The following is a 16,450-nucleotide window of genomic DNA, read 5'->3' on the forward strand; positions in this document are numbered from 1 at the left end:
ACATGTACAATACAGTGACAACAGTTACATTTTCAAATTGCACAGCTACTCCCCTTGTCATTTTCTGAGTTGTTGTTCCTGCATTGATGGAATCTCACTTCCTCCTAAGCTTCCTATCTAATCTTTCAAGCTGCTGTTGTCAATGTGATGCCATAGAAGTTATTTAAAAGAACAAAATGCTTATAGCAGACATTCTTTACAAGGTAAGTGAGACTGTTATTTGTTCAAAGACAGTTTAGTGAGTATATCTGGTTTAAAGTTTCAGGTTTAAAGATTATCTCAGCAATAGTCTGGGGGTTCGTACAGTCTCAATAGCTCCTGAAGATCCAGATGCCGTAAGAATTTGAAATTCTGTTTTGCATTTCACCCCCATTTCATCAGCAACATTCTTTAGAATCTTATGTCAACATGTTCAATTATGGTAGCCAGGCATCATCCAGTCTGGTCAAATGGCAAAAGAAGCAGTTGTTTTTAGAGGAATCAACCATGCATTCCATTTCTTCCACCTATTCCTGAGGTTTCTTCCTCTGTTGATCCATGTGAATAGAGATCAACTGTTAACTGGTACGTTCCATGAGACCATGATCCTAAACACCCAAATTCAAGGAGGTATTCTGCTGTACATAAGCAACCCCAGGACCTACTCTTTTTGGGGTTAAAAAAACAAAAACTATCTTATCCTATCCTTCTTACCCTATGCATCTCATCCTATCTGTCTGCCTATCTGTCTGCCCATCCGTCCATCCATCTACCTACCTGCCTACCTATCTGTCATCTCTCTGTCTACCTAGCAGAAGGCATCTGACAATTCAAACTTACTACAGGTGTACAATTTAGTGGCATCAAATGACACCTATCGGATGTGCATCTATTATCCTTAGTAAATGTAACTTTTCCATCACTGTGAAAGGAAGGTCAGTGCTCCACAAGCAATAATTTCTTGTCTCCCTCTCTCCCACCCCTGATAACCACTAATAAACTCCGGTCTCTATATGCCTCTTCTTATCTATTTGTCTATCTATCCATTTATCTATTGGTCCTTTTGTAAGTAATCTATTTCACTCAGCATAATGTTCTCAAGCTCCACTCATAGCAACGATGGTTTACCGTTAGAAAATCAATCAGTGTAATACACAACCTTAACAGAACAAAGGAACAGCACAGGATCATCTCTACTGATGCACAAAAGGCATTTGATGAATTCTAACATCCTTTCTTGATAATAAGACCCACGAAAAAAGACAGAAACAGAAGGGTAGGTCCTCCATATGATTAAGGGTGTTTATGAAAAACCAACAGCCAATTTTACCTTTAAATGAGAGCCCTCTCCCTTGAAATCAGAACAATGCAATTTAACAGAAGTCAGTTTTGATTAGTTTTTCCGAGATGTAAATAACACTGTCTCAAGGATAAGCCTGTGAACCCGGCCTTCTCCTCTGATCATCTAATCTTAGGCCTAGTAAGTCCTGCTCTCTTCCTGGACTCAGAAATTAACAGACTTAGAAATTATACTTAATGGATAAAAATTGAGGAAGAAGACAAGGGTATCACTCTCTCCACTCCTTTTCAATGCTGTATTAAAAATCCTAGCCAGAGCAGCAAGAAATTAAAAGTATCCCAATCAGAAAAATGTTCTCTGTACTCTCAGGTGACATGACAATATATATAGAAAACCTCAAAGAATCCAGAAGTAAGCTTCTACAGTTAATACAAGAATTTAGCAAAGTTACAGGGCACAAAGTCAACAAACAAATATCAGTCCAGTTTGTATACACCAGTTATGAGAAATCTGAAACAGAAATTAAGAAAATTCCACTTACAATTGCATCTAAGAGACTAAAATACCTAGGAATAAATATAACCAGGGATGTGAAAGATATGTACAATAAAAATTATAAAACACTATTCAAGATCTTAAAGAAGACTGAAATAAATGCCAAGATGTTAATACTACCCCAAATGATCTACAGATTCAACACAATTCCAATCAAAATTCCAACAGTGTTCTCTACATACAGAAAAAAAAAAATCGTCAACTTTGTATGGAATGGCAAGAGACCCCAACACAGCTAAAGCAATGGTGAAAAAGAACAAAGTAGGGGGACTCACAGTTCAATTTTCAAACATACTATCCAGCTACAGTAATCAAAACAGCCCAGTACTGACGTAACAACAGACACACAGACCAATGAAACAGAACTAAGAGTCCAGAAATAAACAGACCCATCTCTCTTCAACTGACTTTTGACAAGGATCAAAGTCCATTTGATGGAGGAAAGGAGTCTCTTCACAATAAATGGTTGGGAAACTGGATTTTTACATACAGAAAAATGAAAGAGAATCCATGTTGCATACCATACACAAAAACAAATTCAAAATGGAGTAAGGACCTAAATGTGGAAACTAAAACCCCAAAATTTTTAGAAGAAAATACAGGGGTGATGCTGTTAGGACTTTTTTATTTTTTTTATTGTACTTTAGATGAAGGTTTACAGAACAAACTAATTTCTCATTCAACAGCTGACACTGTTTCATGACATTGGTTAACCACCCTGCAACATGTCAACACTCTCCCTTTTCAACCTTGGCTTCTCTATTACCAGATTTCCTGTTCCATCCTGCCTTGTAGTCCTTGTCTCAGTGCTGGTATGCCCCTTTAGTCTTGTTTTGTTTTATGGGCTTGTCCAATCTTTGGCTAAAGGGTGAACCTAAGGAGTGACTTCATTACTGAACTGAAAGCATGTCCAGGGGTCACACTCGCAGGGTTTCTCCAGTCTCCATCAGGCCAGTAAGTCTGGTCTTTCTTTTTGAGTTGGAATTTTGTTCTACATTTTTCTCCAGTTCTGTCTGGACCCTCTATTGCAATCCCTGTCAGAGCAGTCACTGGTGGTAGCCAGGCAACATTTAGTTGTACTGGACTCAGCCGCTTGTTTCCGAACGGGTGAGACCAGTGCATTATCTTAGATGGATGCTCACAGGCTTTTAAGACCCCAGCACTACTCACCAAATCAAAATGTAGAACATATTCTTTATAAACTATATTATGCCAATTGAGCTAAGTGTTCCCTAAGACCATGGTGTCAGGCCTAACTTTTAACAATGGGTTATTTAACTCAATAATGTAAGTACAAGAAGCAAAAGACAAAATTTAAAAATTAAATACATTTGTTTGTCAAAAGACTTTACCAAAAAAGTAAAATAATGAAAAGCTAATGATTAGGAGAGAATATTTAGAAACCATATACCTGATAAGAATCTAATAACCAAAGTATATTTAAAAGTTCAACTGAAGAAACAAAAAAATCCTATAATCTAATCAAAATGGGCCAAGGATTTGAATAAACGTTTCACCAAAAATGATATTCAAATCTCCAATGAACACATGAAAAGATTGTCAATGTCATTAGCCATCAGAGAGATATAAATGACATTTATAAATTTATAAATGTCATTTTACTCCAATTAAGATGTCTAAAGAAAAAAAAAAGTAACAAATGTTCGTTTAAGAATGTGAGGAAATTGAATTCGTATCTGTTGGTGGCGGGAACGTAAAATCGCACAGCTGTTGTGGAAAACTGTGTGGGGTCCCTCAAAAAACTAAAAATGGAGCTACCTTATGACAGAGTAATTTCACTCCTAGAAATATACAGAAGGGTTTTGAAAGTAGTGATGTGAGCAGACATGTGTACACCAATATCCCCCCCTTTTTTCTTCACCATGTCCTTTGTCAACCTTCTTTTTTGTGGGGGTCTGAGGGGCCAATTGTCTTACCGGGTGGCATAAGTTTCATAAGTACTCTTGCGCCATCTCTAAGAGGTGGAATATTTAGGCTGCTACCTAAGTCTGCAACTTGCCAAAGGAAAGAGATGTATCTGGGATGCAGTGACATTATCTAGAATATAGAATACACAAAATATTTACATGTATATTATGCCAAAAAAGGGTTTTTCATCAAAATTAGTGTATTCATTGCCCCTGAAATGTTTGCTACCTCTCAATCACATCTCTGCATATACCGTTTTTTGCTACTTGAACTGCCTTTTCCATCTCTTCACTTTTAAAAATTCACAGGCTCTTTATAATGTATAATAGATTAATGAATCATCCATTAGGCTTTCCAGGCCTATGAATAATTTTTTTCTGACAGTCTTTCCAATATTTTGTAAATTGTGACTTTCATACAGCAAGCACTCAGAAACTACTTATATACAAAAGGTGCCTAACACCTTCAGGAGCAATTATTGCTGCTTAAATCCCAAATGCTATGTTTCAGGGACCCAAATCTGCCTGGCATTGAAATGACTGGTATTATTATCCCCATAAAAATTCTTCCAGAAGAAGGACAAAAGTTAAGGAAGGAAGGAGTTGTTTCTTTAAGACATTCTAAGATACTGGTTAGCTGTACAGTTATTTGAAATTTTGCCCCATCTATGGAACAGTAATCTTTTAAGAAAAAGAAATATTTTATAAACTTCTTTGTTATCTGCCTTACATATTGTAACTACTCACCACCCCTGGCAAACTACTCTCCACTTCTGGATTGGGACCATCACTGAAATGATTACAATGGTTTCCAGGAGATCCAGTTGAAGAATCAGAAGAGCTATCAGGGCTTGATGGCACATTGGAACTTATTTGTATAAGTTTGGCTGTAATTAGCTAAAAGTGACAGTATATATTAGTTGGTAAGAAAAAAGGCCAGAAAAAATACTCCTATGAAACAAAATTAGTGATATACTAAACACTAAGAAATATTCCAGGCATTAATTTTAGAAATACAATTTAAAAGTATTATCCAAGATAATTATTTAGTTTATTTCCTCCATTATACTACAGTGCCGATGACGTACTCATTTTTTGGGTTTATAATCCAAACATGCAACACAGATCTTGCACATAATAGACAATTAACTGAATAAATGAAAAACATTTACATTTACTGAATAAATGAAAAAGTTTCAGGTATACACATTTTTGAGATCATTAATTATATATACTTACTGATTTATCTTTTAAGTTTAATTGTCCAATTAGCTTTCTGTCATCTTCAGAATCTATCAACTCACCACCCACAAAGAGTTCAACTTTTGTATGAGCTATATTGGCTTTCAAACGATTGAGAATACATCGTCGTACTGAACCAACTGTATCATTTGTATGAGACCATATATCTATATCATCAATCTGTCTGCCCTGGTTTGGAAATCGAACTATAAAAGAGAGGTGTTTACCACGAAATGCTCTGGAAGGAAAAATAAATAAGAAGAAAAAAGAACAATCACACGCAAAAACTGCCAACAAAATAAAGCTGGGGATTTAATGTTATTTTTTTTTTTCCAATCTTAGAAACAACCAATTTATGCTTATTTTAAACTATAAACATAATTGATCTTGGAAACACAACATAATCACATTTCACTGTATTAATCTTGTCTCCAAGGTTGCAGAATATAAAGTCTCCAGTTAGGATAAATTGTAACAATGCTGAGTAATACGTCAGCTATTTTTAAGTTACAAAGACCCAATTGCCATGTTTTTAAATGTGGAAGGGGAGCTTCAGACTTAAAGTATCAGCAAAATTGCTAAAATGTGTATTTCTCCTGAAAGAATTCTTAAAATATAAAATTCACATCAAAATATTATTTACCTTGGTATATTCTCCATTCACAGGTAAGATACAAAATACAAATCACACTTAAGAAGCAACTTTACACATATTCATAGTGAACAAAGGGGTCACATTTAAAAAAACCTGATGGTGTTCATTCTATCAACTTGCCTGAACTAGAATGCCACTTAAATTATTATTAAATAATCTAGTAGGTTACTTAATTTGATTCTGAATGTAATAATTTACATTATAGAAAGTGTAACTCACTACAAATTTAAAGAATGAAGTTATTTTATAATTTAACAGATTTTAGCAAAGACCACCTAAAAATATTCTTTGTTGTATTTGTGGAGAAAACAACTTTTAGTATTACTCTTCAACTTAACTTTGCTTTTACTTTTAACAGCATTTACGTATGACATCAAAATAGGAGGTCACTGACCTCGAGAAATTTAGTTTTTCCTCACTCTTCGTTTAACCTATGTACCTTTAGTTTTCTAATTAACTAGGAAGGGAAATATCAAATAATTGTCAATTAACATTATTGTATCAATTTTTCACAAACCTTGACATAGGCAGAATCATTCTTTCCTCATGATAATCACTGTCACATTCATTTATGTATTCCCTTAAAACAGTTAATACTCTAACCATTCGAACAGCTTCCTGTCTTGCACAATTAATACTGTCTTTGTCACCATCCAAAACACACAATGTATCATAAGAGGCTTTCAAACGATCAAAGCAAGATTGAATGAAGTCTTCATGGATCATTACCTATAAATTATGGACCAAATAAAGACAGTTCAAGTTGTTTAGAAATTTAAAAATTAGCTATAACATATTCTAGTTAAAGGTAGCAAAATATCAATTACAGAGTAGCTCTGAAGAAACCACAATCATATTTAACCAGTAATAAAACATTTCATCAAAAATAAAACACAAATTTCCTAAAAAGTGACTGACACTATTAAATAACTAATAAAAACAATTATTGAAAAATAAAAATGGCTTTCTGGATTAAATTTTAGTGTCAAAACAAATTTGGTCGAACTTCTGGTCACTGCAACATTCAATAATAAATACTTAGGCTCAAAATAATCCCAATGTCAAGGTAATTATTTAAACAACATTCATTTTGTCAGTGAAAAATGTATATTAAATACTTAAATATTTTTGATAATTTAAAAATTAGTTAATTCAAAGTTAAATTAAAGATTCTACACTAGAATTCTAGTGAGGTTTTAAGGCATTTCAATACTCACCTGACTGACCTGTAATCTGGGGCCAAGATTTGTATATATCTCTTTAAGAAGATCTATAGCTCTGCTGGCAATGTCATCATTACTTTGAATCACAACCTAGTTCCAAAAAAGGTTAATGCATTAATACTTTCCACGATATGTTTCAATTGGGCATTTAAATTCAAATCTTATCCTTAATTATTTTATTATTCAATAATTTAAGGCTAAAGTGACTTTTAATAGTCAAAGGAAATGAAATGAGAACAGACCAAAACAAAGACTGTTGTTGTTAGATGCCATCAAGTGAATTCTGACTCAGAGTGACCCTATTTGACTAAGAAGAACTGCCTCATAAGGTTTCCTATGCCAAAATCTTTGTAAGAACAGATTGCTAGGTGTTTTCTCCTTCAGAGCACCAGGAGGGTTCAAACTGCCAAGCTTTCGGTTAACAAGTGAGTCCCTAACCGCTGTGCCAAAAGGGCTCCTTAAACAAAAAATACTATATACAAAATGCAAACCATATGAAAAACTCAATTTACCCAAGAATGAAAGAAAATGCTTTGATCAGTGTTACAGAATTGTGCAATTTAATATACTACGTGTGTGAGGCTTTCAATGTGCACTGGAGGTAAATTTAAACAATTATATAAAATACCATTTAACAAAGAATTGCTCCCCCAATCTCTCTAATTTCTGCACGTTTACCAATTATCTAATTAAATTAGTGGTTTCTCAAACTAAGTTTGAAATACCTAGAACTTACAGGGTGTGTTTCGTACAAAAGTTCTATAAGGCTTTGGGAAGGGAGAAGAGGAAAACAGGGTACACTAAACTGAAAAAGCAGGCATTCTTTTCTCACTTAAACTAGTTTTACATCACTTAGGGTATTACGGATATTTATTTACCAGGGTTTCTGCATTTGGTAGCCATGAAGCACTTCCTGGTAACACTTTCAAAAGAAAATTAAACCGATAATGCTTCATCACTCAAGAGATGTGAGATATGTGAGAGTGGATGCTACTGTCTATGAGTCAAAGCATATACTGTCAACTGGTAAACTTTTTTATTTGTAAATAAATTCACACTAATATAATAACAGAGAATACAGAACAGCACATACACAAGCCAGTAACACAGGCATTTATTATGACTACCAAAGCATACGTATTATAGGTTATATACGCACTGTACCATTACACAGCTGGCTGTGTAATCGCTCTGTATACAAGAGACTTGATTCACATGTTGCATGTGGGAAGCTGTTGCATTTGCTACTTCCAGTTGTCTGAAGATTAGGATTTCTGAGCTCTATTACAGTCATATGGGACCCTGGACATACACGCAGTTGGAGAGCACCCAAATGGATGCTATGCAGCTCACGACTATGTCTGCTAATTTAAAATACTGTCCTGATAGTTTTGAAACCCTGGTTGGAGGTCCTTCCGTTTCCCTTCTTGAACACCTGGTTAAGTCCACTCTCCCACCACTCCCCTTATCAGGTTCTCATACTCCTGGCCACTATGCACCATGCTAATCACTTTGGGGCCAGGTACCCAACAACTGGTCCCTATGTTGTCTAAGCCTGCAGAATTCTTTAAAAAGTCCAACTCCCAGTAGGCCTGTGCAACCTAATGAGGCCCACTGCTTGCCACAGATAAGCCGCCTCCTACATTTCCAGCTTGTCTCCAGGTCCCCAGGTGCAATCCCACATGTGACCGTGTGTTGACGGCCTCCTCTGTCTTCCCACCTCTGGGAACTGTGAGCATAATGAACCTCTTCCTGCCTTCCTTGATTGCTTCTTCCCGTACCTCACACCTGACTTACTATCTCATCCATCTGTTTAATCACATAACCATTACAAAAAATGAGAACTGACTATATTAACCTTACCAAAATGGAAAAGTTAGCTTTAAGTAAAACATAACATTTTACTCAAGTCTTTAGATATAAAACAAATTTAAACACTGTCAATAAATGTATCAATTCATAACTCTTCCTAACCACCAGTAGTCTTTGCTGTCTGTTCTGTTTTGATGACAGTAATTAAAGAGCTCAAAATTCACAGTGAAAGTAAGAGAACAGAGATCTACATAAATTAGGGAGGACAAGTTTCACAATGGATGGTGAAAGGTGTGGGCAACCAACGATTAATGTACTTCTACACATCTGCATATATATATATATATCAGGTGGCTATGAGTCGGAATTGACTCGATGGCAGTGGGTTTGGTTTTGGGTTTTATACATCTTCAGGAAACCTTGGTAGCATGGCAGGTAAGACCTGTATCTGCTAGCCAAAAAGGCTTGTAGCCTGAATCCACCAGACACTCCTTGGAAACTTTACAGGGCAGTTCTATTCTGTCCTGTAAGGTCGCTATGAGTTGGAGTTGACTTGATGGCAATGGGTTTGGTTTGGTTTTGGTATACATCTGCAAATGACAACAGATTCTAAATAAGGACAAATGAATATGAAAAACAGGTGGCAAATGTTAAAAAACTTCTACTGGCAAATATGTGACTGGAGAAGCTAAAATAAGCTTACTTTGACTCCTAAAACGAGTATCACAGCAGGATACAAATAATTCACATACAAAATGATGGTTCCTTAATTTTCAAAAACAAACAAAAATGATCTCACATACAATGCTTGGAGAGTTCCAACTCCTCACTTACCCTCCAAAGGTAGTCCAATCCTATTAACTCCAAATCATCCATCATATAGGCTTTTCTTTTTGCTACTAGTTTCCCTTCTCGACAATTCACAGCTTTGAAGAATCGTTCAAAACATTTCATTCCATTTTCAGTTAACAGGGAAGGATCAAGCTGAAGTATATTACTTTCAAAGAAGTCCTTATTAATATCAGGATCTAAGTCTGGTTCATCCCCCATCAACTTAGAATACCACTTAAAACAGGCTTCACGATCACAAAGATAAACTGCATTCTCTGCTAAACATTTCCATATTTGTTTTGCCTGAGGAGCACAAAGCCACAGTTGGCCATCCTTCAATAAAAATCTTGGAAAAACAATTAAAAAAAAAAAAAAGTCATTAGGATCTACATAATTTTACCCTCAAAAACTAGCTACTTGGACATACACAAAAATCTGCAATTTTCACATTTAACTGTAATTAGAGCTTAAAAAAGAATTTCTTGATCATATATCTGGAATTAAAAAATAATACTGGCATTAATCCATTTATTTAATAAGCATATAGTGGTTATTTACTATTTTCAGGAACTCTGCTAGGCAACTTGAAGGGAATAATAAAACACTCTGACTTTAGGAAGTTCAGCATTTCAAATCAGACACCAATTACGTCCATTATTAGAAAATACGGTATTCCACCAAGCAATGTTCACAGAGAATTAAATGTTGATATAAGTTAAAATGGCTTAGAATTTTAAAATTTCTGACATTACACTCAGTACTAGCTACATTTAACAGAATAACCTACATATTAAGTTTGTTCCCCCCACTGCTAGTAATCATCGGGACCCTTTTCAATACTCAACGTCCTTTAGGGCTTTTTAGCTCTGTGACTATTTTGTTCAGTAAAAGAAGACAATAAAACTGATGATTCTGTTTCAAGGAGTCTCTTCTGTCAACTATCTTTCTAGTTTCTTTTATACTACTCTATCAACCCTGTCAATTCTATAAATGAAAGTGAAAGAAAACAGAAGCTTATCTTAATCTAAATGACTATGCACTTAATCCTAAGTTAAAAAATAACTAGTTTCACATTCAATAAGAAAGTGTGGAGTACGTATTTAATATAAGTGGGTTTCTTCTTTTGGATGTTAATTCTAGGTCTGATATTTCCTAGGATCACTGAAATGGAAGGACCCTTCTTTGAGCCACCGCCATCCCCTCTACCCTGCTCCCCAAGTGTTAACTAATGGCTCCCACTCTCAGTTGTACATTAAGAACATGAGCTCCAGTTTGATGGAATGCAGTAGTGTTCAAACTAATTTTCTAAGGTGAGTGTCAAAATCACTGATGGAAGGGAAAGAGCTGACTTTGAAGTCAGATAGATTTCAATGAGTAGCTGAGCTCCACCCATTACATGCTATCTGTGTGATATCAAACAAGTTACTTCCACCCAACCAAATCTGTTTTAGTATTGAAATGGGAATAACACTTGCCTCACAAGGTTGCTGTGAAGATTAAAGAATTAGCTCAAAGCCAAAATATACAGCAGGCATTAATGATTAATTCTTTTCCCCTCAATGAATTGCACTGCTAGGTACTTACAGAGCAGGGACTATAAGATCTGATTCTAATCCTTTATACAGTGGATGGATTTGAAACCATTTGTGTACTCCAGTAAACTTAAGAGATACAATACATGCCCATCAATAACAATGGCTCACTACAGGAGTATTTCTCAATACAGAGAGACAGGTCCTTTTTCGCAAGTGGTTAAAAAAAGGGGGGGGGGTACTTTAAACAAACATGGAATGAAAATCTGGTGACTCAAATCAAACTAAAACGTAAATTCTTATATATGAAATACATATAATAAATGCATCATATTTTCTGAAACACTGATTCCTGGGCATTTGTCCTTAGCATGTTTTTGATTCCTGTAAGCTTTTTCTGTCACGATATGGTAATTGCATTGATACATATATACATATACGCACACACTACAATACATACACATAATTAAAAGTCAAACATTAATGAGCAAATTCATCCTTGGACTATATTTAGATTTGGCTCAATAGGATAAGACCTTTTTTCCTTATCCTCATCTGAAGTAATACCACACTGCTTCACACTGCCTTTGTCAATATTGTTAGGATAAACAAAGCACCGAAGTGGGCCAACCCCACTATTCCTGACTCCTTGTAAGAACATTAATGACAAGGTAGCTTCCCAGATGCGTCATGCAATTCAAAGTATGAAAAATATGTTCTTAAAGAGTAAAGTTATATTCGTAAAGTAATAAATACAAAATGTATTTTCATCAAAATTACAAAAAAGAAAAAGTTAAAAATTCAGTCAATACTTAAAAAGGATTCAATAATGACCACACTGGTAAATGTTATGTAAGCTTTAAGCAATGATTTTTATGGGGGCAAACATTCAGCTGCAGGGAGGAAAGGCAATGTAACAAAGACCAAATTATATAAAACATTAACACTGTATTCCTTATTTGTATCTTAAAGAGAACAGTAATAATTATCTTAAACAAACCTAAGGAAGTTAAGCCGTTCTTGGACTTCTTGAACATGACTATATCTACTTCCAAGCCTCACAGTTTGTGGGTCATAGTCTTCATGGTCTGCAAACCAATAAAAATTATGCATTACACACACACACACACACACACACGCACACACACACTACATATATATGTAAACATATATATATTACTGCCGACTTTTTAGAGAAAAACAATTTAGAAGTTTGAAATTGTTTATTAATATGCAACCTGAACAGTGTTATTTACATATATTCCACCTTCCCACCTCACATACACACACAAAAATCACTTATTTAACATCAAGAAAATATGATCTCCTAAATGTGGACATGGAAAATAATTCTTCCATTCTTTACACACACTAAAGCAATCTGTGTCTTTTTTTACCTTCACTTTTCTTGCCTTTAACTAAAAATTGATTGCTGCAAAAAATATTTCAGGGTAAAAAATAACACTATTAATTCATTCACAGGAAGAATTAAGACTGACAAAATGCTACTGTTCTTGAAGATATAAAATTACTTCCTTCACCACGCAATGTCTACAAGAGTTTCAAAAATTCAAGAAAACTTACCCTTACATTATGATTATGAAAACCTATGTGGCATTAGGCATACCCTAAGTTGAAAATTTTTTAAATTACAAATTGATTACATTCTTCAATTTTACTTTCATATCTGCATATGTTAGGTGAAAAAGTCTCCATGTTTATTAATTAAAAATTAATGAAAAAATTTGGAAGAGCGGCTTATTGCCCTAAAAACATTACATATAGTTTCTATGTATAAGATGCTTCATTCAAAAAGCTGAACACAAGTAAAATATGAATGCACTTCAAAATAAGACTTGTCTTTACTAAGATTCTGCAAGGCTGTATATTGCAGTGTTAAGGATCTTCCCACCTCAACCAAAAAAGGATAATAATAAAAAAAAGTCAAATAGTTAGAAGGACCAGATAAAGACCTCTGTCTCAGAAATGACCAAATTATTTGTAGGGCAGAGCAAAAGAAAATGGAAACTAGTCTGAGAAATGATACCAACCACTAAGCAATCACAGACATTCACTCCAAAATTCTGAAGGACTTTACGCAGGAATGGTAAATGATGTAATTCTCTTTAGCAGTAAGTACTGATATTTCTCAGTTATACATCTCTTGGACCTTCTATTGTGTGTGTGCTCTGGTGGTGCAAACAGTTAAATGCTTGGCTACTAAACAAACAGTTGGAGGTTCAAGTCTACCCAGTGGCACCATGAAAAAAGGTTCTGTGCTCTACTTTTAAAAAAAATCTGCACGTGAAAACCCAATGGAGTACAGTTCTCTGAGATATGAAGTCATATGAAGTCTCCATGAATTGGAATCAATTCAGTGGTAACTGGTTTGGGGCAAAAATATTTTAATTGTGTGAGCCTCTTTTGGAATTGACGAAGGCAGCCCAAACTTCAATTAGAAGTAAAATACTGACACACTGTAAAAAAGGATTGTCTGGCAATGTATTTGGTTTTGGTGTGTGGTGAGCCCCATAGATTATGACTTACTGCTTTCTAGAGTTCCATATAAGTAAGCAACTTCCAAAAGTCCTAAAATCTTACTGCTTATGCCCGTAAGCCATCAATTTTATCTAATATCATGCCTTCAAGGTTTCTCTCAAAAAAAAGTGGAGACCATATGAAGTTACTTTCTATAAAACGTTTGTTAACTGACTAAACTTTACATTGGCATTTTAGCAGTTTTATAATTAAAATAAATTATTGTGATTTTGGAGAAAATTAGGGTCTCATTTAACAATTTCTATGTTATTTAGTGACACTGGTTACACTTTTCACAATACATCAGGTTAATAAGTTACCTCACTGTGACTGATTTGTATTTCCCTAATAGCTAGTGATCACCAGCACTTCCTCATGTGTCTCTTAGCCACTTGAATGTCTTCTGTGGTGAAGTTTCTGTTCATTTCTTTGCCCATTTTTATTTAGATTGTCTTTTTGTTGAACAGATGTTAGATTTTCCTGTAGATTTTACAGATTAGGCCTTTGCCTGATTTATAACAGCCAAATTTTTTTTCCCAGTCTGCAGGTTCTCTTTTTAACTCTTTTGGTGAAGTCTTTTAATAAGCTTAAGTTTTTAATTTTTAGAACATCCAATTATCTAGCTTCTCTTCTGGAGCTTGTTCATTTTCAATATCCTGTTAATGCCGTGTGTTTTTTCTTTTATGATCTTTATACTTTTTGGTTTTACATTTAGGTCTTGGATCCATTTCAAATTAATTTTTGTGTATGGTGTGAAGTATGAGTTCTATTTCATTTTATCGCAGTTGGATATCCAGTTTTGCCAGCACCATTTGTTGAAAAGACTGTCTTTTCTCCATTTTATGGATTTTGGGCCTTTGTCAAAGATCAGGTGACTGCAGGTGGATGCATTCACACCTGGGTTCTCAATTTTGTTCCACTGGCCAATGTAACTGTCATTGTACCAGCACCAGGCTGTTTTGACTACTGTAGCTATATAGTAGGTTCTGAGACCAGGTAGTGCAATCCCTCCTATGTTCTTCTTCAACAGTGCTTTACTTATCTGGGGCCTCTTTTCTTTCCATATAAAGTTAATGACTACCTTTTCTATCTCTTTAAAGAATGTTGTTGGTATTAGGATTGGGACTGTATTGTATCTGTAGATTTCTCTGGGTAGAATTATCATTTTCACAATGCTGAGTTTACCTATCCATGAACATGGTATGTTTTTCCATTTATGTAGATCTCTTTTGCTTTCTTTCAGTAGTGTTTTCTGTCTTCTTTGTACAGGTCTTTTACATCCCTGGTTAGATTTATTCCTAAGTACTTTATTTTTTTAGGGGCTATTACAAATGTTATATTTTCCTGATTTCCTTTTTTTGTTGCTCTCTTTATTGGTGTATAGAATCCAACTGATTTTTGTATGTTTATCCTATATCCTGCTATTCTACTGAATCTCTGCATTAGTTCCAGTAGTTTTCTTGTGGAGACTTTTGGGTTTTCTATGCATAATATCATATCATCTGCAAATAGGGACAGTTTTACTTCTTCCTAATTTAGATGTCCTTTATCTCTGTTTCCTGCCTTATTGCTCTAGCTAGGACTTCCAGCACAATGTTAAACAGGAGGTGGTGATAAAGGGCATCCTTGTCTTGTTCTTGTTTTCAAGGGGAATGTTTTCAGGCTCTCTCCATTAAGAATGATGTTGGCTGTTGGTTTTGTATAGATGACCTTTATTATGTTGAGGAATTTCCCCTCTATACTTAATTTATTGAGAGTTTTTATTAGGAATCAGTGTTGGATTTTGTCAAATGCCTTTTCTTCATCTATTGAGATGATCACGTGGTGCTTTTATTTATGCGGTGGATTATGTTGATTGTATTCTTGTGTACTTCTTAGTGTCACCTTTTACCTTGGTCAAGTTGTGCTCATTTCACCCTTATTCAGTATTGCCTTACCCATCACCAAAACTAACCAGTGTCTACTATCTAGAAAGTGATTCAACCTTGTTCTCCCTCCCATCCCCAGTAACCACCAAAGAATGTTGCTTTCTGTATGTATAACTATGCATTTACTTTTATAGTAGTGATAAAAATTATTATACAGTATTTTTTAACTGACTTTTTCACTCGGCATAATGTCCTCCACATTTATCTTCTATATTTTGATAACTGCACACTACTCTTTATGGTTGCATAGTATTCCATTCTGTACACGTACCAATTTGTTTATCCATTCATTTGTTGATGGGCAGAGCTGCTTTATAATTCTTAAAAAATTTTTTTTTTTTTGTAAAAGCTCCCTTCCTCGTACAGCACAAATACTTTTGTCTTTAAGTTCTCTTTCCCCACCTCACTTGGAGGGGCTTATTTTGGGGGATAACTTTTTATTTTGATATAACTGCAAACAGACACAAGGTGCAAAAATAACACAAAAAACCACCCCATACTCTTTACCCAGGTATACCAAATGTTTACATTTTGATTATTTTTTTAAAATCAGTTATTTCTATTTACATAAATGTGTACTATTTTTCTATATTAGTTGAACATGAGATGGAGATATCATGTGACTCTACCCTTTAAAACTGTAAAATAGGGCTATTTGAAGCACAGCATACATATCAAGAGCCCTGGTGATGCACTGGTTAACACTGATTAGCTAATAACTGGAAGATCGGTGGTATGACCCCACAAGCTCAACTTGAAGGCAATGGGTTGGGTGGATGGACAATAATTCAGATCTTATTTAAAGGGTTAGGATCTATTAGTATTATTTTAGTGTTCAATATGTCAGATTTAGCTAGCAATACTGGACTCTTACATCCTTTTGACACACTGACATGATTCTCTAAAAACACCATCTCATTATCTGGC

At 34.8% G+C, this 16,450-nt stretch overlaps 1 protein-coding gene across 5 annotated transcripts in view; it reads right to left on the reverse strand.

The window, feature by feature from the left end:
• Positions 1-16,450, reverse strand: part of LOC126069875 (probable ubiquitin carboxyl-terminal hydrolase FAF-X) — a 173,975-nt gene that overhangs the window by 81,918 nt on the left and 75,607 nt on the right. For all 5 annotated transcript variants that reach the window (XR_007516092.1, XM_049873523.1, XM_049873524.1 and 2 more), the window contains 7 exons: positions 12,058-12,145; positions 9,529-9,871; positions 6,877-6,972; positions 6,177-6,388; positions 5,002-5,242; positions 4,510-4,659; positions 3,772-3,892 (listed from right to left, as the gene is read on the reverse strand). Coding sequence is in view for 4 of the 5 variants with exons in the window: in XM_049873523.1 (XP_049729480.1) it covers positions 3,772-3,892; positions 4,510-4,659; positions 5,002-5,242; positions 6,177-6,388; positions 6,877-6,972; positions 9,529-9,871; positions 12,058-12,145 (1,251 nt within the window). In the remaining variant the exon portion in view is untranslated. The remainder of the gene's footprint in view (positions 1-3,771; positions 3,893-4,509; positions 4,660-5,001; positions 5,243-6,176; positions 6,389-6,876; positions 6,973-9,528; positions 9,872-12,057; positions 12,146-16,450) is intronic.

The sequence above is a fragment of the Elephas maximus genome, chromosome Y (assembly GCF_024166365.1).
Source record: "Elephas maximus indicus isolate mEleMax1 chromosome Y, mEleMax1 primary haplotype, whole genome shotgun sequence".
Classification (NCBI taxonomy): domain Eukaryota; kingdom Metazoa; phylum Chordata; class Mammalia; order Proboscidea; family Elephantidae; genus Elephas; species Elephas maximus.